At 45.8% G+C, this 25653-nt stretch overlaps 1 protein-coding gene across 1 annotated transcript in view; it reads left to right on the forward strand.

The window, feature by feature from the left end:
* Positions 1-25136, forward strand: part of LOC124777321 — a 49771-nt gene extending 24635 nt beyond the window's left edge. The window contains exon 3 of the mRNA XM_047252680.1: positions 24577-25136. Within this exon, the coding sequence (XP_047108636.1) occupies positions 24577-24972 (396 nt within the window). The 3' untranslated portion in view covers positions 24973-25136. The remainder of the gene's footprint in view (positions 1-24576) is intronic.
* Positions 25137-25653: the final 517 nt, after the last annotated feature.

Consider the following 25653-nt stretch of genomic DNA (forward strand, 5'->3'; position numbering starts at 1 on the left):
CTTGTCCCCAACCTAATGCGCTGTTTTACATGCCAGCGCTTTGGGCACACTACCTTAGGATGTAAGAGTGCAGTCACTTCTGGCAAATGTGGCAAGGTCACCCATGATGGTGTTCATTACTGCTCACTTCCGAAGAGTGTAAGCTGTGCTGTGGTCATCCTGCGTGGAGTAGGGACTGCAGCATCTTCTTTGAAGATAAGAAAATACAGGAAATTAAAACATCAAAATGCATCCCATATGATGAGGCCAAGAAGATCTGTAAGGCCATGAAGCCTCCCACATTCACTACATCTCTTACTTCAGCCCTTAGAAGCCTGTTTCGACGGCCATCCTTGTATGCCAATGGAGGTTGCCAATGTCAGCACTAGTATCTATGTTTGTCAGTGTACTTGTGAAGCTGCTGTTGATTTGGAGCCCATAGAATATCAGAGAAAGCCACTGTCACCACCATTGTGGAGCTCCAAGGCAGAGCCTTTAAAAAAATCCAAAACTGCTGCGGTAGTCCCCAAAAAGCCCTCGTAAGCCAATAAAGCAAATGGGAAGCTTTCATCACAGACAAAACAGGCGGTAGAAGTCATTTGACGTGACAGTTCTGCTGCTTCTGCTTCAGAGCCAATGGAATTCGAAGTCAGCCCAGGGCAGCCATCTTGCCCCAAGGTTGACCCTCCATCTTCTGTGGGCTCCCTCCCCTTGTGGGAAAGACGTGGTGCAGGTGCAATCCCTGTGATAAATGGCTTCCAAACTATAGTGAATCATGAATGGATTCAGGACTTTTGTGGAGGAACTGAAATACGTGGCCCATGCACAACCCCAGTGCTTCTGTTTACAGAAAAGACATTTAAAAGCCACTGTGGCCCCTACGATAACAATGTAACCCTCCACCATAATGATTGGGGAAAGAGCCAAGGGAGATGTTGCTGTGTTTGTCAATGACACACATCACTCCTCTGCTCTTCCCTTGATTATTGACCTACAAGCAGTAACCATTACAGTTCATGGGAGTCAGGTCACTGTCTGCTCCCTGTACTTACCTCCTTAATATGCAGTAGACTCCGAGGCTCTCACATTCCTTATTGAAGAACTCCCTTACCCGTTTCTCCCACTGGGTGATTTCAATGCCCATAATGTAATATGGGATTCAAACTATACTTGCTCCAGGGGTCTAGTGCTGGAGAACTTTATGACGTCTCAGGAGCTGTGCATCCTCAACAGGGACAGTCCCACTCGGGTGCTACTGGGTCATCCTCAGCCACCGATCTCTCTTTCGGCTCTCCAGCCCTTGCAGACTCATCACAGTGTGAAGCAACTGTTGACCTTCATTCCAGTGACCACTCCCGACTGTGGATTCACCTACTGGATGGGGAATTGCTTGAACAGAAGCCTTCGAGATAAATGATCAGCAGGGCTAACTGTGTGCTGTTCGGCCAGTTGACTGTATTTGAACATCGTGACAGTGTGCAGGAATGGGTGGACTATATCACGCATGTGATCCATCATACCGCTGACTTATCGAGTCTAAAGTCTTAAGGTCATCTTAGGAGGTGGCCTGTACCTTGGTGGACAGATGAGTGCTGTTCAGCAATCCGGCAAAAGCGGCTCATTGACAGTTTAAATGCACCCAACAGCAGGCAAACTCTTTTCGGGCCTCGGGAGCCAAAGTTCCATGCTCAATTAAGGCGTACAAGAAAAGGTCACGGCAAGCGTTCCTAAATTACCTCAATCTTTCCACACTTGTCCTATAAAAGTGTAGGAAGCCATCCAGAGGATTTCTGGTAAACACAATAGCTGCAGTGCTGAAACAATTGTATCTCCAAACAACACCCAGAGGCATCGCTCAGATGCTGGCTGCTCATTTTGTGAAAGCTACAGCCAAATCAAGTCAGGATCCAGCGTTTCGTCGCTACCATGCGAATGTATAGAGAGGTAAGCTGGACTTCAGATCCAACAATTCTGTCTTATAACTGCCCTTTCTTCACGTGGGAGCTGGAATTGACGCTGTGTGAGACTCGTGATACTGTAACTGCTCGTGACCTGATCCTGTACTGCATGCTCCCACATTTGCCAGCAATGTCAAAGGAAATCCTTCTCGAATATTTTAATTTCATGTGGCAGATAGGACATTTCCCCAGCTCGTGGACAGAGGGAATTTCAGTACAACCAGCATAGGACTCCACATGTCGTGTTACCGGAATATCACCTTAACGAGCTGTGTAGGAAAGACCCTTGACCAATGGTTAACCGTCATCTCGCCCTGTTGTTAGAGACGAGGCTTTTTCTTACATCCTCTTAGGGTGGATTTCGGAGATTTCGGTCTACTGTCGAGAACCTGACCCTACTAGTGGCTGCTATTCAGCAATCTTTGCTACATAAACAGCACTGTACTGGCACATTCTTCGACATCAGAAAGGTGTGTGACACCACGTGGAAACATGGTTTACTTTTGTGGTCATCCCCCATCTTCATATGACTCTTCCTGTCCGAGCAGTTTTCTAAGACCTGAGTTGGTGACTCGTTGTTAGATTTAAACAGGAGAATGGTGTCCCTTAGTGCAGCGTTTTACGTGTTGCCCTCTTTGCCATAGCCATAAACAGTAGTACAGCTACGGTAAGGAGTCCTGTACACTACTCCTGGGACGATTTTCCTGTTTTCTGTTCCTTCTCCATTGTCATAATAGCGACCCGTCAGTCAGTTGCAACTTACTGAGTGGGTTGCAAAAACGGGTTTTCAGTTTTCTACAGATGAATATGTGTATGTTCATTTTAATCGTTCTTGTCGTATTTTTAATTTACCCGACTTGTGTATAAGGGATTCCATTGTACATTTTAAAGACTCAGTGAGGTTTCTCGGCCTCATTTTTTACTCTAAACTGTCGTGGTTACCACATCCGAGAGTCCTGAAAGGTCTTGGTAATGTTCAATGAAGTTCAAAAAGCAAACATTTTTCTAGTTCTAACAAGCATTAACTCAAAATAGAGGAGCGATGTAGCGGAATACAATTTCGAAGGAGCGTAAGAGATCACTACTCATAATTTTGATCTTAAAGGTAATCATCGAAGGTTATTCGATGGTTGAGTTTTGTTTAATGGAAGCTTCTATTTGTGACATTGGATTTGGAAAGAGCGAAGAGAGGTTTGAACTTTAAAGTTTTAATCAATGTGTTTATTGGCACAAACAAATACGTCACTACGTAGAAATGTTCTTTTGACGTTTGAAAGACAGACCAAACATAAGTAAAAAGTAGATAATTTATTTACAAGTAGTTGAGTGACTCCCCTCACCACTCATCCTTAGAGTGATTAATTAAAAAAGTTCCCTTGTCTTACACTTTGTACCTGGAAATTAACTACTGAGCATGTGCTCAAAGTAATCACCATTTGCTTCAGTGCACAAATTAATCCTCCTTAAGAATGTCTGACATTGGAAAGCAGGACACCTTGTGGAAAGTTTGCACTAGCTCTCCGGATACGTTCCACTATGTTTTCTCTTGCCGTTGGCTGCTGCTGTTAACAAATATTTTTCAATATCCCCAAAGGTAAAAATCAGCGAAAGTCAGATAGGATGAACAAGCGGGCCACGGAATGGGACCACCACGTCCAAGCCGTTAGTGTGGATATTATTCATTTAAAAGTGTCCTTATGATACATGAGTAATGTGGCAGTACACCATCCAATTGCATAGGCATTCCTTGTCTGGTCTCTGAGTCAACATCTTCAGGTAACCCAGGTAAATGGTTTCTCAATATTTCTAAAAAATTAACGTTAAAAAGTTGGGACCAATCAGATAGCCACTGACAGTTCAGCACCATACGTTAAGGCTACAACGATGTTGACCATTAACTGTTCTACACCAGTGAGGATGGATATCCGAGAAATAATGACAGTTTAATTCACCAGTATTTGTAAATGTAGCTTCATTAGGAAACATATTTGAACACCTCTTGATGATGTACGGTCAGAGATGAAATGCAAGGCGTTCTTCGAACTTCCAAAGTGTTAGATCGTGGGTCAGTGTGATACTGCAAGCATGAAATATCCGCGTATTTAGGATTCTGAGATTCGTCGACTTCGATAATCACAGTTCCGTTTGAATTTGCTGTGAACTATTATGATGATTTAGCTGGACCATTGCAAGAACGACTATGACGCCTTTCTCATTTCCCCCATGTTCATGACGAGGACGTACAAGATGTAACCGTCCATTCCGAGCACAGTCACAGAGATCTCGATTGGTGACGATACTTGAGTGTCGTCTGTTAGGAAAACGTCTAGCGTAAAATGCAGCCTCGTACACATAAATACCCTGGGCTCTCTTAACATAATAATCATGTCTAAGATTTCATTTAGAGTGTAGTCAGCCATTGTATGAAGGTGTGATTGATCTGTTATGATGATGTTATTATGACAACGATGTGTATTACGCTGTTGAGATACGTTTATGGTCAATAAGATGATGCTATATGAGGAATGTGATTACATGTTTATATGTATATGAATAATGAATAGTGGTTAGGGACTCTGATTGTGAAAGGATGTTGAAAACCAAGAATTGTACTTCTTTAAGACATGCATGAATGTATCAAACACTGCTATTCATGAGATTTAGTTTCTACACATTTCTACTGTAATTTCTAGACCTGTGAAATTTTATTTGTATCAAACCGTAACTGTAGTGGAAACTGCTGTTGTAAATATGTTGGTAAGGAAAGTAAGCGACCTTGACATAATCCACTGTGGGCGCCCTGCTACACGACAGTCACCTGGACAAAAAAGGCCGTGCCTTTCAGAGGCACAACAAAAATAAGGAGACGCCATTAACCTTGCTATTAACATTTCTTTGTAGAAAGCATCGTAAATACGACACGCTCATACTTGCAGACATATGATTGCACTTTGGAGCTTGTACTTTCTGATAGTTACTTAAATGCCTAATGAAATGAATATGCAACGTCCCCCTAGAAAAAACTTTATAAATGACAGTGCTGAAAAACCTCTACGTTATTTGATTTTCAAACAGCTGAGCAAAACTGAACGTACTCAGACATTTCTCTCTTTACTTATTCAGATGAACACTGAACTGAGACACAATATTTTTTTAGCGCAACGCAATCTGACTTTCAATAAACCCTAGAAAAGAAAGGCCCTGACTAACAATAACCTATACCTTTCATGAATCGCCAGCTAAATAAAAGATTCTAATTACCGATAGGTGTAGTTAGCAAATGAAAGATTTTGATAGAGAACAAACAATGTATTTACCTTAATGTTCAAAAGTCATCATATATATTCCCATTGCATCCTGAGATAATGAGACGCGAAGTTGACACTTGAAATACACGACATGCGCTGCTAGCGCACGTCCTGAGGCTCAGGCGTGAACCCCATGCTGCCCGTAATCGCGATGTGATTGGCAAGTAAGTGTCCCTCTTGATAAGTATGGAGGTGTGATTACACATGTCAATCACATCGCGATTACAGGCAGCATGGGGTTCACGCCTGAGCCTCAGGACGTGCGCTAGCAGCGCATGTCGGGTGTTTCAAGCGTCAACTTTGCGTGTCAATATCTCGGGATGTAATGGGAATATTCTGATGCAATCAACGCCATTGTGTATGTGCTTTGTCATGCTATGGATTGCTGAAGAAAAAATATAGGAGGTCCATTTAAAAAACCATATGTTTGTATTAAAAAACACATATGCTTTCGTTTTAGAATGTTTCCAAACATGTACATTCATGGGCCCCAGCCCTATATTGATACCGGTGAAAGTCGTTTTCCAATAGCTGTTATTGTTCCAGAGATATTTTGGGTGGACAAGATAGCTGGGACACCCTGTATATATCAGTTCATGATATCCCAATTACAAATTTACTCTTTCTGATGGACACACATCCAGATCGTCCGCTCTCAAAATTCTGCCATCTCTCTCCCCACATCCACCACTGCTGGCAGCTCACCTCCAACTGCGCAACGCTACATGCTGTTCACATCCAACGGCCCACCATTACAATAGCAAATATTCCATCAATGCAAACCAGCGACAAACTGCACACAGCACAGTCAATGATTTTCATACAGAGCGCTATGTGGCGTTACCAACATAAAAACCTAAACAGCCTACTTACGAGAGCACTGCTTGGTGTTTGGCGACTTTGAAGGTTTTTTCAGTTCTGCTGTTATTGTTACATGTTCAGCATATGTAGCCATTGGGTGTCCACTCGGTTACCTAGTACAGATATTAGTCTGTTGCTGGATTTCACACTGTTCCTGTACAGTGTTTGGTCAGTTGACAGTACGTATCTTGCAGTAATGGGACTACAGTGAGTTCCTGGAGCTCCATGGTGGGAAAATCCCATGGGAATGCAGCGTGTTCTTCAAGGTGGAATTCCCCCACACTACTGCAACATGCTCTAACACTGGGTGCATCCGTGTGAAGTACAATGTGATGCCTTCTTCTAATGATGACTCTAGGTTGAGCTACATGTGTAGGGTCCTCAGACTACACATTGCTTTCTGGTCTAGCTTATTGAATTCTGCTCCTGGATGAGGCATCTGTTCATAGTGATGCCCAAGTGATACGTGGTGCTTCTCCGTAGGATGGGAGTACTGGCACAAGTAAGGGGGGCATGGCAGCTGTGAATGGTCGTCTGCCTATGCTGAGCACCTGCGTTTTTGCATCGTTGAAGACAAGACCACTTCTTTCCCCAGTCAGTGAGCGCATCTGTTGCCCTTTGTAGGCAGTGTTACAGGAACCTGGTGCTCCTGAACCACAGGTAAAGCATCATGTCGTCTGCGGATAGTGCCGTTGTGTACTACTGCAAGGGTTCCAACATGCTCCCTGGTTGTACTGTGGCTAGGGTGTGTCTCTTGCTTGACTCCCCTTCTTGTGCTCATTCGTGGTATGTGTGGTCAGTGAGGTAGGACTTCAGCAGTTGAACGCGTGGCACTGTCGCTTCCTGTACATATATTTTATACAGGGGGTCATGGTGTCACACGCTATCGGAGGTATGAGAGACATTTGGGAATATTGCTCTGAAGTATTCCCACCTCTCAGTAGACTGCATTGCCTACATGACGAGATGCAGCAGCTTGGGGGTTGTGGCATGGCATCTTCTGAAATAGCAAGTAGCATCTGGCCTGCTTCGATACGTTGGAGTAACCAGCTCGGGAACAGATGCTTGAAGAGTTTTAACACTGCTGGCAGGAGGATTATGGGCCTGTCAGCTGCGAGGCAGGCAGTGATCCTTTCTAGACTTATATCCACGTCTTGGGGTAGCTGCCTGTCCTCAGGATGGCACTGAATGATTTTGGCAGTACTGCAGCTGTGGCCATGTCATTTGCTTCAGTGTCTCGTTTGTCAGCATGTCTACTCTACTTGCTTTCTTGGCAAATAGAATTCTGAGCTGCAGCAACAATATTTATATTGACAAAAGCTCAATTTCATCGCCTCCCTCTTGGTCTTGCATGAACTGGTGCATACATTCAGCGACCAGTTCTGTGTGTTCTGGGTCACGTGTCCCATCAACGGAAGGAAAATTGCCTGCAAGCACAACTGCAAGTGCATTTGCTGTGGCACCTAGCTTGCCGATGACCTCTGACAATGATGTCTTATAGCCTTCAGGGCCAGCCCAGCAGTGGTGCGTGCGGTGCTACCATGTATACGTCTCGGTTGAATACCACATGGAAGTGGTTTGATGGCAAGCCCAAACTCATGCCCACAGTGATGATAAATGATAATCCTTTAATCAGTGCTTCAGCGTGGTGCTGAGCACCTCTGCTGGGCTCTGGCCTGGTAGAATGTGTGGGCTGGTGATTGTGGCATGATAGTTTTTGGTGTCTTGTAGCAGCCATCTCTCACTGATATTGATCAAGCTGGAGTTCCAGTTACGGTTTTCGCATTCAAGTTCCCTCCCATGGATACCTACCTTGAAGGGACAGCAGGGACTCGAAGTCTGGTCGCTTTAGTTTTCCCCTTCAAGGGTTTGGTAAATATGCTGTATCTGTGTTGGCTTCCAGCGCCGTCAGGTTCGTCAGGGGACAGGGATGATGGCACAGTGACCTCCTAACATATACTACCATTCTGCACCCAGCTGTGGGTCAGTCTATTATGCAGCATGCATAATTTGACTCCCCATCATGGACGCTTTGTTTCAGATGTGACACTGTAAGCAGGCAGATGTCCATGTCGTCTTCGAGTAAAAACTGTCGGAATTCTTTCACCTGGTTAGGTATGCATTTAATATGCGTATCCTTAGGCCATGATATCTAAAGGCCATTTTGAATGTTGAAAGCTTTTGTGCTGGCCGTGGGGACCACCTGCGCTGCAGCCGTTATGAGCTGCAATTTACAGAAATTTTATTCAGAAAGACGACTGCCTCATCATAGCTTCTATCATTTCAGCGAGGTGGGCCACCTATGGTGCTGCTGCCAGAGGGGGAATGTTGGTGGTGGAAGTGGTTGTTGCCCTCTGATCTTCTGAGTGGCTGAATGTGTTGTGGCTTGCAGCTTGGGGACTTTGGGGGATGATATAGGGCGTCGATTGCTTGTGTGCCCATGGGGAAGGGAGGGGGTGCTTCGCCTCTCAGAGGGCCGATTTGCGGATGCTGTTCCTGGTCATCCCTTGATTGACGGTCATCTTGCTTAGACTTACCGTATATAGTGGAAGCTGCAGAGAAGAGGGATGGTGAGGATAAGGAATCGTGTGTAAGGGTGTAAAATCGTACCAGACGTGTAGTAGCATGTCACGTGGGTGGACACGTGCTGGTGAGATCTCAAGATGTAGCATCTCTGGCGCAGCAACAAATCAAATGCTTGGCGCGATTTTTCGCACAACTGCCGTGCCAACGCCAGCTGGTACTGCTAAATTGGACTCGGGAACGCGCTCGGAACATTATTTTCACGTGATACTTTGCTGCGGTTGTGGAAGCACATTTATTTAAACTTAAAGGGTATTTCCTGCTGACTCCTTATGTTTCATATTCCTTGATAACTTCATGACGGGTAACGAAATGAATAACGGTATACCCTTCACCTTCTTCTGTGCCTTCATACGTCTTACAGAGGTGTGTGAGAGTCGTTTTAGGAATTCAGTAACAGCCTTAAACCTCTATTTCCAACTACCCAGCTCTCAGCGACCATAAGTTAACCTGAGTGGCCTTACATACCTAAATGAATTTACGTTGCATCGACGTGCTGTTGTGTACTAAACAAACTTCGAGTTAGTGTACAACTTACATACTCTGATTTGTTGTTTGGGAGATTTTTGTCAGTTTCATCAACATATACACTTAAACTACTGAATAACTTCAAAATGGCTCTGACATGGTATTCCACTCGTGCATTATCATCCCTGATACATTGCCACTTCTTTCTTCTCGAGCTTTTATATCATAGATACCTTTGTCGATGATTTCTTTACAAGCATTTATATCCCTGACAATTTTGCTGGTGCTTTCTTCTCCATACCTTCGTTACGCTTTCTTGACATCCATTTACAGGGTGTTTCAAAAATGACCGGTATATTTGAAACGGCAATAAAAACTAAATGAGCAGCGATAGAAATACACCGTTAGTTGCAATATGCTTGGGACAACAGTACATTCTCAGGCAGACAAACTTTCGAAATTACAGTAGTTACAATTTTCAACAACAGATGGCGCTGCGGTCTGGGAAACTCTATAGTACGATATTTTCCACATATCCACCATGCGTAGCAATAATATGGCGTAGTCTCTGAATGAAATTACCCGAAACCTTTGACAACGTGTCTGGCGGAATGGCTTCACATGCAGATGAGATGTACTGCTTCAGCTGCTCAATTGTTTCTGGATTCTGGCGGTACACCTGGTCTTTCAAGTGTCCCCACAGAAAGAAGTCACAGGGGTTCATGTCTGGCGAATAGGGAGGCCAATCCACGCCGCCTCCTGTATGTTTCGGATAGCCCAAAGCAATCACACGATCGTCGAAATATTCATTCAGGAAATTAAAGACGTCGGCCGTGCGATGTGGCCGGGCACCATCTTGCATAAACCACGAGGTGTTCGCAGTGTCGTCTAAGGCAGTTTGTACCGCCACAAATTCACGAAGAATGTCCAGATAGCGTGATGCAGTAATCGTTTCGGATCTGTAAAATGGGCCAATGATTCCTTTGGAAGAAATGGCGGCCCAGGCCAGTACTTTTTGAAGATGCAGGGACGATGGAACTGCAACATGGGGCTTTTCGGTTCCCCATATGCGCCAGTTCTGTTTACTGACAAAGCCGTCCAGGTAAAAATAAGCTTCGTCAGTAAACCAAATGCTGCCCACATGCATATCGCCGTCATCAATTCTGTGCACTATATCGTTAGCGAATGTCTCTCGTGCAGCAATGGCAGCGGCGCTGAGGGGTTGCCGTGTTTGAATTTTGTATGGATTGAGGTGTAAACTCTGGCGCATGAGACGATACGTGGACGATGGCGTCATTTGGACCGCAGCTGCAACACGGCGAACGGAAACCCGAGGCTGCTGTTGGATCACCTGCTGCACTAGCTGCGTGTTGCCCTCTGTGGTTGCCGTACACGGTCGCCCTACCTTTCCAGCACGTTCATCCGTCACGTTCCCAGTCCGTTGAAATTTTTCAAACAGAACCTTTATTGTATCGCTTTTCGGTCCTTTGGTTACATTAAACCTCCGTTGAAAACTTCGTCTTGTTGCAACAACACTATGTTCTAGGCGGTGGAATTCAAACACCAGAAAAATCCACTGTTCTAAGGAATAAACCATGTTGTCTACAGCACACTTGCACGTTGTGAACAGCACACGCTTACAGCAGAAAGACGACGTACAGAATGGCGCACCCACAGACTGCGTTGTCTTCTATATCTTTCACATCACTTGCAGCGCCATCTGTTGTTGAAAATTGTAACTACCGTAATTTCGAAAGTTTGTCCGCCTGAAAATGTACTGTTGTCCCAAGCATATTGCAACAAACGGTGTATTTCTATCGCTGCTCGTTTAGTTTTTATTGCCGTTTCAAATATACCAGTCATTTTTGAAACACCCTGTATATCCATAATATTTTTATCAAAGTTTTCTTCTGAGGCATTTATGTCCTTGATACTTTCGTGGACATCTCCAGAATGTTGTCATACCTACTGCTGCCAGCGTATTGATTCTCCTCCACATGCTCTCGAATTCTACATTTAATTGCTGCTCAATCTCCTCATAATGTGCGTTAATATCCTGCTCAGTCCTCTCAGAAATTGTGTTAACGTTTCTAGTAATTTCAATTTTTGTAGTACAGCTTTTAAGATTTTCATTTCTTTTCTCGACGTTTCTGCTGTAGCATTTTCGTTGATTGTTTCAGTTTTTGCAACATAGACACGTGTTTGGCCCATTTATCATACCCTCAGAATGAATGTATGATATTATACAAATTTTTCCATAGTGTAATCAATAACAGTGTGATTACCATCTATCATTATCTTCACATGCAAGTTTAGTTTCAAGGCCCATCACCTGATCCGTTAATATATTAAATTGTTCTAGTGTCCCATAGATTCATTTCATATTTTATATGAGAATAAGCACATTGAATAGCTTTTTGGTCTAGAAGTATATAAATAATTCAGCTCTCAAGGCTCTCTAGATTCTTTTGTGAGAACACACCATGTGACTGTACTTGTCCATAGTACGCAATATGATGGTAGAATTGCATATTGGTACATTATCTTTTAAAAAGAAACTCCTGGAAATTTCATCTGCATTGTGTGCGATTCTAGCAAACTCCGCATATAATCACAGGTTCCTTGAATGTCATTCACATTTATATGCACTTGATAAATTTCTTTTTAATTCGTACTATCTTGGAGATGAGAATAATATGTGTTTTATCACTAACCATTTTGGAATTTTACTGTATGTTTGGCTCAAATGAAAGACATCTACTACCCTGTAACGACCAAAGCGGAAATATTTTTGTATTTAATCTTGGTTTCCTGCAGCAACATCATTAAATATAAACAAAGTATTAGACTTTACTCTGCCAGGAGATGGGACATGGCTGCTTTCATTGTGTTACACCATCAATGCTCTTTTGTAAGAGCTGGTATTTGGGTTGAAATTATGCTTTCGAAAATACATACACCACTTGAAGCATTTTTAAGGAGGATTGTAGGACAGCTGCACATAATTATAGGTCTCAGTCGATGACATCAATCTGTTTGTAGAATTATGCAACATGTTCTATGCTCGCATATTGTGACGTTTTCAATCAAAAATCTTCAAGAAATCAAACAGCGAACTTGTGAAACTCAGCTCACTCTGTAACTCCATTAGATTCATAGTGCTGTAGACATCAGCACTTAGGCTGCTGCAGTGTTTCTAGACTTCAGGTAGACATTTGACACCACCATACTCTGAGTTAAGTGAAAATATTCCCAGCTTGCCGAGTACTGGACCAGACTTGCGGCAGGATTCGAGACTTCCTCGAAGAGAGAACACAACTCGTCGCTCTTAATGAAATAAAATCAACATATGTAAAGGCAATTTCAGGGGTGCCCCATGGAAGTGTGAGTGACATTGGCTGTTTACAATACACAGGCTGAGTCGCTTAAGTCGTAGCACACCTTTTACTACGTGAACAGTTCCAGATATCGAAACGAGGTTTTCTGAAAATAATGGTATGCTAAGGGGCACATAATGTTACGTATGGATAATGGCCGGCCGTTGTGGCCGAGCGGTTCTATGCGCTCCAATTCGGAACTGCCTGCTGCTACGGTCGCAGGTTCGAATCCTGCCTTGGTCATAGATGTGTGTGATGTCCTTAACGATAGTTAGGTTTGAGTAGTTCTAAGTTCTAGGGGACTGATGACCTCAGAAGTTAAGTCCCATAGTGCTCAGAGCCATTTGAACCATTTGACTAGACTGTCGATCAATCAAAACGTGCCGGCTCTTCGGACTCATCACATATTTGCTACACTACGTCCCTGGCGACCTGCACCCGCGGTCTAGGGGTGCGTCTTTGACTAGAAATCAAAGCATTCTCGATCCGGGTTCGAAACACAAACATCACTTGAATTTTGATTAATAATCAGCAATAGAGGCCGTTGACTTCCGGAATAAGAAGTCACCCTCATTCTGGCAACGGCCTTGCCAAAGAAGGGCGGAGGAGCGAACAGATATTAAGTGAACTCTCTTGTCCTTGGGTTGAGAAACTGCCTCTATATGCGGAAGAATCAGCAATAAACACCATGAGACTGTAGAAGGCAAACGAAACCACTGCATTAAATGCACACAAAGTGGATCCACCGGACAACAGTCGGCATTTACCCGTGACACGGCTCAGACGCAGGCGCGTGTTTGTTTACTCGCTGTGCTAGGTGCTGCGTTCGCTGTTGTGTTTTAGAGCTCTCACTAGATATGGCGACGGTGAAACTCACGTTCAACGATTCCTACGGGGGTCCAAAGGCTTATGAAATGCATGCCGATCCCCATGAGCTGATAGGCATATACCTGTCTATCATTTCCAGCATAGTCAGCTCAAGATGAAGAACGAAGAGGTATGTGACAACCTAGTCCGACGTTCCACCAACGGATACCGCTTTCGCCACTCTGACGGTAACGTAAGCACGGTAACCGTGGACAACGCGGGTGTGTGTCTGTGCACGGTGCGGATATTCTAACTGCCATTCGAAGTCCCGGCAGTGTTCGTTACTGACGCGTTGCGGCCATATGTAATGGTCCTAAGCTACAACTTTGAAACCTGTCGCATGCTCAGTGGCGTCCGACAGGTACGTATCGAACTCCGCAAACACGTGCCGTCGTACGTGTTCATCGGAGCCATCATTATTATGACGGACAACCGCAGACGTGTGCAGGCTGCGTACAGGAGGGTCACGTCCGATCCAACTGCCTCCAGCGCCGCCTTGTCCAGGTGGCACGTGCGGAACCAGTACAGACAGCTGTGACAACCACATTACCGCTTACGTACGTGGAAGCGGTGCGGCCGGTGTGCACAGTCCAATGCTGCAGTCCAATGCACCTGCAAGCTCAGCTGCCGGCCACCAGCATCGTCGTACCAGAGGCGTTGGTACCGGAAGCCGGCCGCATGGACGAAGGTACTGATCCCAGTCCTTCGACGGGAGCGGACTCACGGACGCGGAAACAATGGTCGCCGAAGCGTCATAAGAAACTCTCGGCGGTTGACGACCAATAGGATGGAGACAGGGAGCATGCTGCCGGCGCCGCCTCTGACGCGTCATTACCAACAGACTCGATCAGCACCGCGCCATGGCAGGCATCCAACACCGCGGACGGCATGGTGGCCTCACCCAGCCCAGACGTTCCACGACTGAAGCTCCTCAGGACATAGACCAGGTGATAGAGCACAACGCCCATGACAATGCGCCACCACCGACCCCATCCCCGCTCGGTGACTGGGCTGCTGATATGGAGGCAGAAGACGCACAAGTCACCCTTGACACTCCTTTGTCACACGGAACCGGCGCCCCATATGGGGAGAGCCTAACACCCGCAGAAGGGCCGCGTTAAAGTTACCTGCCGCAGAGGAAAGGTAGCCGAGAGGCCGTTATTTGCGTCTACTCACTCCGCATTTACATGTCCTACCGTGTGGGCACAGTCAACCTTAACAGCAGACGCTCTGGTATCAAAACGTTCATGTTCCATGATATGCTCTGGGCGGCGGACCTCGATATCACACTCCTTCAAGAAGTCCGTCCAGAGCTGCAATTGAACATTTATGGATACACAGCCTACAGCGTCCCATCAAGCGACGGTGTCGGCCGAACCGCCATCCTGTTACGCGACGGCATCGAGGCATCGAAAATTAGGTACCTGCCATCTGCCCGAGGTATTGCCGTCACGGTGGGAGCAGTCCACGTTGTCAATGTTTACGCGCCCTCTGGGTCATCTCGTCGCAGAGAAACGGTCACCTTTTATTCTGACGAAACTGCTCCACTGCTGAATGGAAATACGGAACCCTACATTATAGACGGTGATTTTAATAGCATCTTGGATACAGCAGACCAAACACTGGACTACTCTACATGCCCGGCACTATGGGCTCTCATTCGACATCTGGCGCTACACGACACGTGGCGTCTTCTTCACGGGGACCGCCATGGCTATACATATTTCACCGACCACTCTGCCAGCCACCTCGACTGGATACACGTCTCACGAGGACTCTGCACCGCGGCAAGGGACGCGGAGCTGTGTCCGACAGTCTTCACCGACCATTTGGCATACATCTGCTCTACCACACTCCCCCGACAGCTCACATATCGCAGACGTGGTCCATGGACGCTGAACGTTTCCTACCAGTATGTGGATGCATGTCGGCGTGAGACCGCTGCTGTGTGGCACCGGTGCCTCCGGAGTTTGCATGCACATTTTTCCACCTTACATTGGTGGCACGACCTGGCCCTCTGACAGACACTCATGGGATATGGCCGTGACAGAGCGTGGTGGCGTCGGGCGACGTGGAAATTTTATTACACTGGGCTGAGGGAACTCATGACCCAGACCCCATCACGTGAACGACAGACAGCGGTTAATCGTCGCCAAGCTCACCTAATCCGACTCACCACGGAATAGCTTGACAGAGCCTTATTCTGGGCAAAGGTGCAGGATACCATCCCCACTGAAATGGCATCCGCATATCACATTATCAGAGAGAGACGCCACCGCAAGCGCCACCTTATAACATCAGTAGAGGTAGTAGATGGCAGACACATCGACTCGCAGTGTGCCATCGCTGCGGTATTCGTCCAGATTTAAGGGCGTTTTACGCCGAGGACCCATAGACTTCGCGAGTACGAAGACGTCCTGTGCGGTCTGACTGACCCCAGAGAAGTGGCTCAGGACGACGACCTGCTGGTTTCCATAACTGCTGAACACTGAACAACGGCCTTGGCACGCGGCGTCCTGAACAAGTCACCGGGCCCAGACGGCTTACCAAACGAATTCTACTGCTCCTTCTATCCCCTGATGGGCGCTCTGTCGATTCAGATGTTTCAATACCTTATCTACGACGATTTTACCGTCCCCACAGTTTTCCTCGAAGGCATCATAATTCCAGTTCCTGAACGCTGACTGCAAACTTTTCGCCCGTATCCTCCGCAGACGTCTACAGACCACCAGACGACACACGATCCATCGTGACCAAACATGTTTAGGCGGTGACAACAACATCCACAGGACACTTGGCGCCTACCGTGAATTCACGGCGCTGGCAGCGGCCTGCCGCCTTCGAGGCGCTCTTGTCGCCGTCGATTTTGATCACGCCTTTGATCGTATCGACCACAGTTTCCTTCGTGCCATGCTCGAACACATGGGCCTCTCACAGGCCTCTGCAAGGGGATCTTACACTTAATCCATGGGGCGCGCTCCGAGATTACGATCAACGGCCATCAGACAGAACACATCACTCTTGGGCGGTCAGTACGACAGGGATGTCCTTTATCAGGAGTCTTATTCGCGGCGGCCCTCGAACCTGCACTGCACGGCCTTCGCCAACGACTAGAAGGCATCTGCATTCGAGACGTGACCTTCCGACGTGATGCGTCGCAGACGACGTGGTGCTCTTGGTGTGGTCGGGAGACGAAATTCAAGCCACGCTTCAGTGGTTGTACCGCTATGGCGCAGTATCTGGCAGCGTCGTCAAGATGCGCAAGACGACATACATGGATGTCGGAAGAGGCCTTCTACACGCGACAGCGATCCCCTTCCAAAAGGTTCCGTCACTGAACGAATTGGGGGTGGAGTTCTCCAGTACAGTTCGCCTAACTGCGACAGCCACATATCACCGGTTACTACAGAGGACACGGGTGCTGCTCTGTGATAGCAGATTCCACAATATGGATATGATTCTCCCAACCCGTTACGTCAACACTTACCTAGCGTCCAAAATTAATTATTTTGTGCACATTCTTCTGCTAACAGTCACCATGGCCCACAGTTTCCATGTGGTGTACGGACAATTTGTGAGTACAGGTCATATATTCAAAGTTCGCTACACTGCTTTAACGAGGCCTCCACTGGCAGGGGGCCTGGGGTTGACTCACGCCCACAAGCGCGGGTGGGCATTGTACCTACGAGGCATGCGGCTCGCATGGACTGCGGCCAACAACACCTTGACAGGTATGCTGCTATAGATCATCGCACCGCGAGATCTTCGTCCACCGGTCGCCTTGGGCCGCATAACTCCGTCTCTTGCCCACATCCGCAATTTCCTGATCTCACTGAGCTACATGACCGAGGATCTACCGGGGACGAGGGCACCGAGCACGAGAGGTTACTACCGCATTTATCAGGCACGGCAACTCTGTAACAACGTCGAACAACAACAGCCAACCATCGCTGGACCAGGGTGTGGCGAGCCGTCCACGCCCCATACCTGCCCACGCTCCTTATGGTACGTGGTGGTGAACCGCAAATTAGCCACATGCCAACGCCTCCATTTCATCAATCTCATTGACGACCCTTTGTGTCCACATTGTGTAGTCGTCGATTCGGACGCGCACCGCCTGACATGTGCTGCGACAGGCAGATGCTGGGATCTTGTACAACGTATGCTGGCGCTCCTGTTGCGACGACAGCAAAGTCTATCACGCCGGACGAACTCCTACGTCCAGATCCAGATACCGTTTACTTTTCCACTTCCAGAATGATACATGTTGCAAGCAGCGCCCGAAAATACTCTCGACTTGTGGGTCCATCTGACAACGACGCCATGCATTGTACCGCACACGACTATCGAATTATTTAGGCGCATTATTCAAGGAATCCCCCCGGCCATTGGGGCGTCCCGAGTACTAGAAGGCACACTTGAAAATAATTCACAGCGCCGGCCTGAGTGGCCGAGCGATTCTAGGCGCTACAGTCTGGAACCGCGCGACCGCTACGGTCGCAGGTTCTAATCCTGCCTCGGGCATGGATGTGTGTGATGTCCTTAGGTTAGTTAGGTTTAAGTAGTTCTAAGTTCTAGGGGACTGATGACTACAGCAGTTAAGTCCCATAGTGCTCAGAGCCATTTGAACCATAATTCACAGCACACGACTGATCCTCAGAGAGAACGGTTTAGAGGGAGTCCTCCTTACATTCATTAAGCGAAGACGATTGGGAAGCTTCTGAATTTGATTTAATAAAGTTCCTTCCTTGGACCTGGGAGGGCGGGAAGGGGACATTGAGGCCGGCCTCAGAAGACGGCCCTTCTCTCAGGTCCTTAAATAAAAAGAGGGGGTAGCGTCTTTGACTAGTAATCAAAGCATTCTCGATCCCGTGATCGAAACTCGGCGCCGCTTGAGTTTTGGTTAATAATCAGCATTGGCGGCTGAAGACTAAAAAAATGGTTCAAATGGCTCTGAGCACTATGGGACTTAACATCTGTGGTCATCAGTCCCCTAGAACTTAGAACTACTTAAACCTCACTAGCCTAAGGACATCACACACATCCATGCCCGAGGCAGGATTCGAACCTGCGACCGTAGCAGTCGCGCGGTTCCGGACTGAGCGCCTAGAACCGCTAGACCACCGCGGCCGGCGGCTGAAGACTTCTTGCCTAAGAAGTCACCCTCATTCTGCCAATGGCCTTGCCAAAGGAAGGCGGTGAGCGATCAAATGTTAAGGGAACTCTCTTGTCCTTGGGTTGGGAAACTGCCTCTAAAGGCGGAAGAATCAGCAATGATTAACACCATGAGACTGTATAATGCAATGGAAACCAGTGCATTAAATACACATAAAGTGGATCCACAGGACATGTTGTCTGTAGTCGACAAAAGATTCCTGAATAGTCCCCCATTCGGATCTTTGGGAGGGGATTGCCAAAGGGGAGGTGACAATGAGAAAATGATTGAACAACCAACGAAAAGAAAACTTTCTACGCGTCGGGACGTGGAATGTCGGAAGCCTGAACGTGGTAGGGAAGCTGGAATATCTGAAAAGGGAAATGCAGAGGCTCAATTTAGATATAGTATGGGTCAGTGAAGTGAAATGGAAAGAAGACAGGGATTTCTGGTGAGATGAATATAACGGGAGAAGGATTCGTTATGAAAATGAAGGTATGGCAGAGAGTGTGTTACTGTGGACAGTTCAGTGATAGGCTTGTTCTTGTCAGAATCGACAGCGAACCAATACAGACAACGATAGTTCAGGTATAAATTCCGACGTCGCAAGCTGACGATGAAGAGATAGAGAAAGTATATGAAGATATTGAAAGGGTAATACAGTATGTAAAGGGAGATGAGAATCTAGCAATTATGAGGGGCTGGAAAGCAATTGTAGAGGACGGTGTAGAAGAAAAGGTTACAGGAGAATGTGGGCTTGGGTCAGGGAATAAGAGAGGAGAAAGACTAATTGAGTTATGTAATAAATTTCATCTAGTAATAGCGAATACTCTGTTCAAGATCACAAGAGGAGGAGGAGGTATACTAAGAACAGGCCGGGAGGTACAGGAAGATTTCAGTTAAATTGCGTCATGCTCAGACAAAGATTTTGAAATCAAATATTGGATTGTAAGATGTATCCAGGAGCAGATATAGACTCAGATCATAATTTAGTAGTAATGAAGAGTAGGTTGAAGATTAAGAGATTAGTCAGGAAGAATGAGTACGCAAAGAAGTGGGATACAGAAGTACAAAGAAATGACAAGATATGCTTGAAGTTCTCTAAGGATATAGATACAGCAGTAAGGAGTAGCTCAGGAGGCAATAGAGTTGAAATGGAATGGACTTCTCTAAAAAGAGCAATCACAGAGAGTGGATAGAAAAATATAGGTAAAAAGAAGGCAACTGCAAAGAAACTGTGAGTAATAGAACAAATACTTCAGTTGATCGATGAAATAAGAAAATGCAAAAATGTTCAGGTAAATTCAAGAATTTTTTTTTTTGAAATTGATGTTAAGTTCCCTTACACACTACTTAATCTAACTTAAACTAACTTACGCTTAGGACGACACACACACACACACACACACACACACACACACACACACACACACACACATGCCCGAGGGAGGACTCGAACCTCCAATGGGGGAAGCAGCGCGAACCGCGGCGAGGCGCCCTAGACCGCAAGGGTACCGCTCGCGGCGAAATTCAAGAGAACAGAAATACAAGTTGCAGAGAAATGAAATAAACAGAAAGTGCATGGAAGCTAAGACGAAATGGTTGCAACAAAAATGTGAAGAAATCGAAAAAGAAATGATTGTCGCTAGGCCTGATTCAGCATATAGGAAAGTCAAAACAACCTCCGATGAACCTTAAAACAAGGGTAGTTACGTTAAGAGTGCAGTGGGCATTCCACTGTTGAGTGCAGAGGAGATAGAGGATAGTGTAAAGAGTACACTGAAATCTCTATGAGGGGAAAGATTTGTCTCATGTGATTAAAGAACAAACAGGAATTGATTTAGAAGAGAGAGGGAATCCGGTATTGGAATCGAAATTTAAGAGAGCTTTGGAGGGCTTAGGATGAAATAACGCAGAAGGGATAGATAACATTCCATCAGAATTTCTAAAATCATTTGAGGAAGTGGCAGCAAAACGACTATTCAAGTTGGTGTATAGAAAGTATGAGTCTGGCGACATACCATGTGACCTTCGGGAATATACAGGGTGTTTCAAAAATGACCGGTATATTTGAAACGGCAATAAAAACTAAATGAGCAGCGATAGAAATACACCGTTTGTTGCAATATGCTTGGGACAACAGTACATTATCAGGCAGACAAACTTTCGAAATTACAGTAGTTACAATTTTCAACAACAGATGGCGCTGCGGTCTGGGAAACTCTATAGTACGATATTTTCCACATATCCACCATGCGTAGCAATAATATGGCGTAGTCTCTGAATGAAATTACCCGAAACCTTTGACAACGTGTCTGGAGGAATGGCTTCACATGCAGATGAGATGTACTGCTTCAGCTGTTCAATTGTTTCTGGATTCTGGCGGTACACCTGGTCTTTCAAGTGTCCCCACAGAAAGAAGTCACAGGGGTTCATTTCTGGCGAATAGGGAGGCCAATCCACGCCGCCTCCTGTATGTTTCGGATAGCCCAAAGCAATCACACGATCATTGAAATATTCATTCAGGAAAATAAATACGTCGGCCATGCGATATGGCCAGGCACCATCTTGCATAAACCACGAGGTGTTCGCAGTGTCGTCTAAGGCAGTTTGTACCGCCAAAAATTCACGAAGAATGTCCAGATAGTGTGATGCAGTAATCGTTTCGGATCTGAAAAATGGGCCAATGATTCCTTTGAAAGAAATGGCGGCCCAGACCAGTACTTTTTGAGGATGCAGGGACGATGGGACTGCAACAGGGGGATTTTCGGTTCCCCATATGCGCCAGTTCTGTTTATTGACGAAGCCGTCCAGGTAAAAATAAGCTTCGTCAGTAAACCAAATGCTGCCCACATGCATATCGCCGTCATCAATCCTGCGCACTATATCGTTAGTGAATGTCTCTCGTGCAGCAATGGTAGCGGCGCTGAGGGGTTGCCATGTTTGAATTTTGTATGGATAGAGGTGTAAACTCTGGCGCATGAGACGATACGTGGACGTTGGCGTCATTTGGACCGCAGCTGCAACACGGCGAACGGAAACCCGAGGCCGCTGTTGGATCACCTGCTGCACTAGCTGCGCGTTGCCCTCTGTGGTTGCCGTACGCGGTCACCCTACCTTTCCAGCACGTTCATCCGTCACGTTCCCAGTCCGTTGAAATTTTTCAAACAGATCCTTTATTGTATCGCTTTTCGGCCCTTTTGTTACATTAAACCTCCGTTGAAAACTTCGTCTTGTTGCAACAGCTCTGTGTTCTAGGCGGTGGAATTCCAACACCAGAAAAATCCTCTGTTCTAAGCAATAAATCATGTTGTCTACAGCACACTTGCACGTTGTGAACAGCACACGCTTACAGCAGAAAGACGACGTACAGAATGGTGCACCCACAGACTGCGTTGTCTTCTATATCTTTCACATCACTTGCAGCGTCATCTGTTGTTGAAAATTGTAACTACTGTAATTTCGAAAGTTTGTCCGCCTGAAAATGTACTGTTGTCCCAAGCATATTGCAACAAACGGTGTATTTCTATCGCTGCTCGTTTAGTTTTTATTGCCGTTTCAAATATACCGGTCATTTTTGAAACACCCTGTATCATCCACACAATTCCGAAGACTGCAAGACCTGTCAAGAGGAAGAATTATCGCACAGTCAGCTTATCAGCTCATACATCCAAGTTGCTGACGATAAAAACATACAGAAGAAAGGAAAAGAAAACTGAGGATAAGTTACATGACGATCAGTTTGGCTTTAGGTAACATAAAGGCTCGAGAGAGGCAATTCTGACGTTGCTGTTGATAATGGAAACAAGATAAAGGAAAATCAAGAAACGTTCATAGGATTTTTCAGCCTGGAATAATCGTTCGACAGTATAAAATGGTGCAAGATGTTCGAAATTTTGAGAAAAGTAGACGTAAGCTATAGGGTTGAGACGAGTAATGTACAATATGTACAAGAGCCAAGAGGGCATAGTAAGAGTGGACGACCAAGAACGAAGTGCTCGGATTAAAAATGATGTAAGACAGGGATGTAGTCTTTCTCCCCTACGGTTCAATCTGTATATCGAAGAATCAATAATGGAAATAAAACAACGGTTCAGGAGTGGATTACAATTCAAGGTGAAAGAATATCAAAGATACGATTCGCTGATGACATTGCTGTCATGAGTGAAAGTGAAGAATTACATGAGGTGCTGAATGGAATGAACAGTGTGATGAGTACAGAATACGGATTGAGAGTAAATCGAAGAAAGACGAAAGTATTGAGAAGTAGCAAAATGGAGCAGCGATAAACTTAAACATCAGGATTGATGGTCACGAAGTAGATAGGTTAAGGAATTTTGCTACCTAGGCAGCAAAACAACTAGTAAATAACCAATGAGGGTCGGGGCAAGGAGGACATCAAACGCGCTGGTAAAAAGGGCGTTCCTGGCAAAGAGAAGTTTACTAGTATCAAACACAGGCCTTCATTTGAAGAAGAAATTTCTAAGAATGTACGTTTGGAACACCGATTGTATGGTAGTGAAACATGGGGTGTTGGGAAACCGGAATAGAAGAGAATTGGAGCATTTGTGCTGTGATGCTATGTTAAAAATTAGGTGGACTGATAAGGTGAAGAATGGGGATGTGCTGCGCAGAATCGAAGAGGAAAGGAATATGTGGAAAACACTGACAAGGAGAAGAGACAGGAAGATAGCACATCTGTTAAGACAGCAGGGAATAACTTCCATGGTACTAGATGGAACGGTAGAGGGTAAAACTTGGAGAAGAAGTCAGAGATTTTTAATACACTCAGCAAATAATTGAGGACGTAGGCTGCAAGTAGTATTTTGAAATGAACAGTTTGGTACCGGAGAGGAATTCGTGTCGGTCCGCATTAAACCAATGAGAAGACTGTTGGACTGATGACTTAAAAAAAAAAGAGAAAAAAAGTCTATGATCGTCCTGACATACATCGTCACCGAGATGAACGGCGATTCTAAACGTGTAGCGTGATACGGACGCAGGCTGGCGAAATCAGTATTATGCTGTGGTAGACATTTTCCTGCGCTATAGTAGTAATCGAAGACACGCTGACAGCTGCGAACCACCTGCATCTTTTCATGCTTGATGTCACCTTTCGGCGGTATAACTGTCCATGTCTCAGAGCCAGAACGTGCTACAGTGTTTTGAAGAGCATTGTAGTGAACTGACTTCGATATCTCGGCGACCAAAATCGCCTGATGTGAATCCTACGGAACCCATTTGGGGTCTCTATTGGGTGCCATCACATGACCTGCGCACAGACATCTAATGTTATATACCTTCACAAACCTACCAACAAACTGTAGGATCCCTGACACGCAGAGTCAGTGATTTATTTCGTTCCAAAGACAGTCAAACAAGCTATTAATCAGGTGGTCATAATGCTCTGGCTCCTCAGTGCATGTGCAAATATTTGAGTTCATGTATCATACAATTAAGAACTACTGTGTAATAGCAACAAAGTCTCGCAGGTTGACATCATAATTAGCATAATAGAAAGTCGATGTGTGCACTAATTTCAACATCATGATCATCTTAATAAGTATTCCACTAAGCATCATAATTATAGTAACAAGACTGCATTCTATGTGTACGTAAGCTTGTAAGTAAGAGTAGTGCTGTTTCTGTTTGCCGGTTTCACCTACGTTGTGAAAGCCAGTCATTTTTCTGTTTTGCTTCCTCTCTTCCCTTAGTCAGCACTCCGTCTTCAGGCCACAAGAGGCCCATCGGGAAATATAGAGTTGGTTACAATAGCTGTGATCATACTTACCTCAGTGAAGATACATCGGTCTTCTCTCAGCCTAACCGAATCAATATGCATATATCTTGACCGAAAACAATGTAGTGTCTGTTTTTTCCTCATTTAATTTCATATTGTAAACACTGAATCACTCCTTCTAGGTTCTTAAAGTTTCTAGCCAGATGGTGTTGCTGTCAATCTGTACCACCTCAGAGCTATCCAGTAAAGATGTTACAAAGTTACTGTTTTGCTGTCTCAGGGTAGCAAGGTGCACAGTGGGGCAGCGGACCTGCTGCACTTCCTGTACAGGAATGCCAGCGTGGAGGTGCACCGCGACCACCTGGACACGCTTCTGGCCGACTACCATGGCACGCTGGTGGCGCTCCTGCGTCAGCTGGACATGGCTGCCGAGGCGGACAGCTACCCCCTGCAGGCACTCGTCGATGACGTGCAGGTGGGCGGCGCCTGTGCCGTCTACTACAGCGCACTGAGCCTCATGTCGCTTACCTCGCACAGCCACACTTCCGAGTGGGGGAAGTTTTTCCAAATCGCCGACGGTTCGGCGTCTCTCATGGAAGATGTTTTCAGAAATCCCCACTATGTTTCGTGTTTGAAATACCTTGCACCAGTATTTGACAGAAAGGGTCTTCTATGAGTTAAGGTGATAGCAGAGTGGTCTGGTGATGAAAGATCCTATATTGACTAGAACAGTGGTTCCAACCTTTCTTAGACTATTACACCTGAGTGCAATCAGACGTTATGTGGAACCCCCCTCCACCCCCCCCTCCCGTCCCTGCTCTCTGTTGCACCCTACTCCCCCACATTATCACCAACTTTAGCACCTAACTAAACTGTAGAATGAAAGACTTTTCTTGGAACACTTTTATTTTTAAAATAATGAAAGGTGAATGATATTTACTCTGTGTGTGTGTGTGTGTGTGTGTGTGTGTGTGTGTGTGTGTGTGTGTGTGTGTGTGTGTGATTTAGTCTGTGTGTGTGTGTGTGTGTGTGTGAGAGAGAGAGAGAGAGAGAGAGAGAGAGAGAGAGAGAGAGGGAGGGAGAGAGAGGGGGGGAGAGGGGGGAGTGTGTGTGTGTGCATTAGAAGGAGTCACGAAGGAATTCGTGGTGCATCGCAAGTACTACCAATAATTCCTTCTCAGATAGGAAAGCTAACTATCCATAGTGGTGGACACTTATTACAAAACGTACTTCCTCTGCGTTACCCCTTTCCTTTGTGGCACTTGCTTGGCCTACACGCTGCAGTCTCTTTTAAAATCAAACAGGTTCAGGCGAGTGCACTATACTTACTGTTTGTAGATAACCTTACCGCTGCATT

Source organism: Schistocerca piceifrons, chromosome 2 (assembly GCF_021461385.2).
Source record: "Schistocerca piceifrons isolate TAMUIC-IGC-003096 chromosome 2, iqSchPice1.1, whole genome shotgun sequence".
NCBI lineage: Eukaryota > Metazoa > Arthropoda > Insecta > Orthoptera > Acrididae > Schistocerca > Schistocerca piceifrons.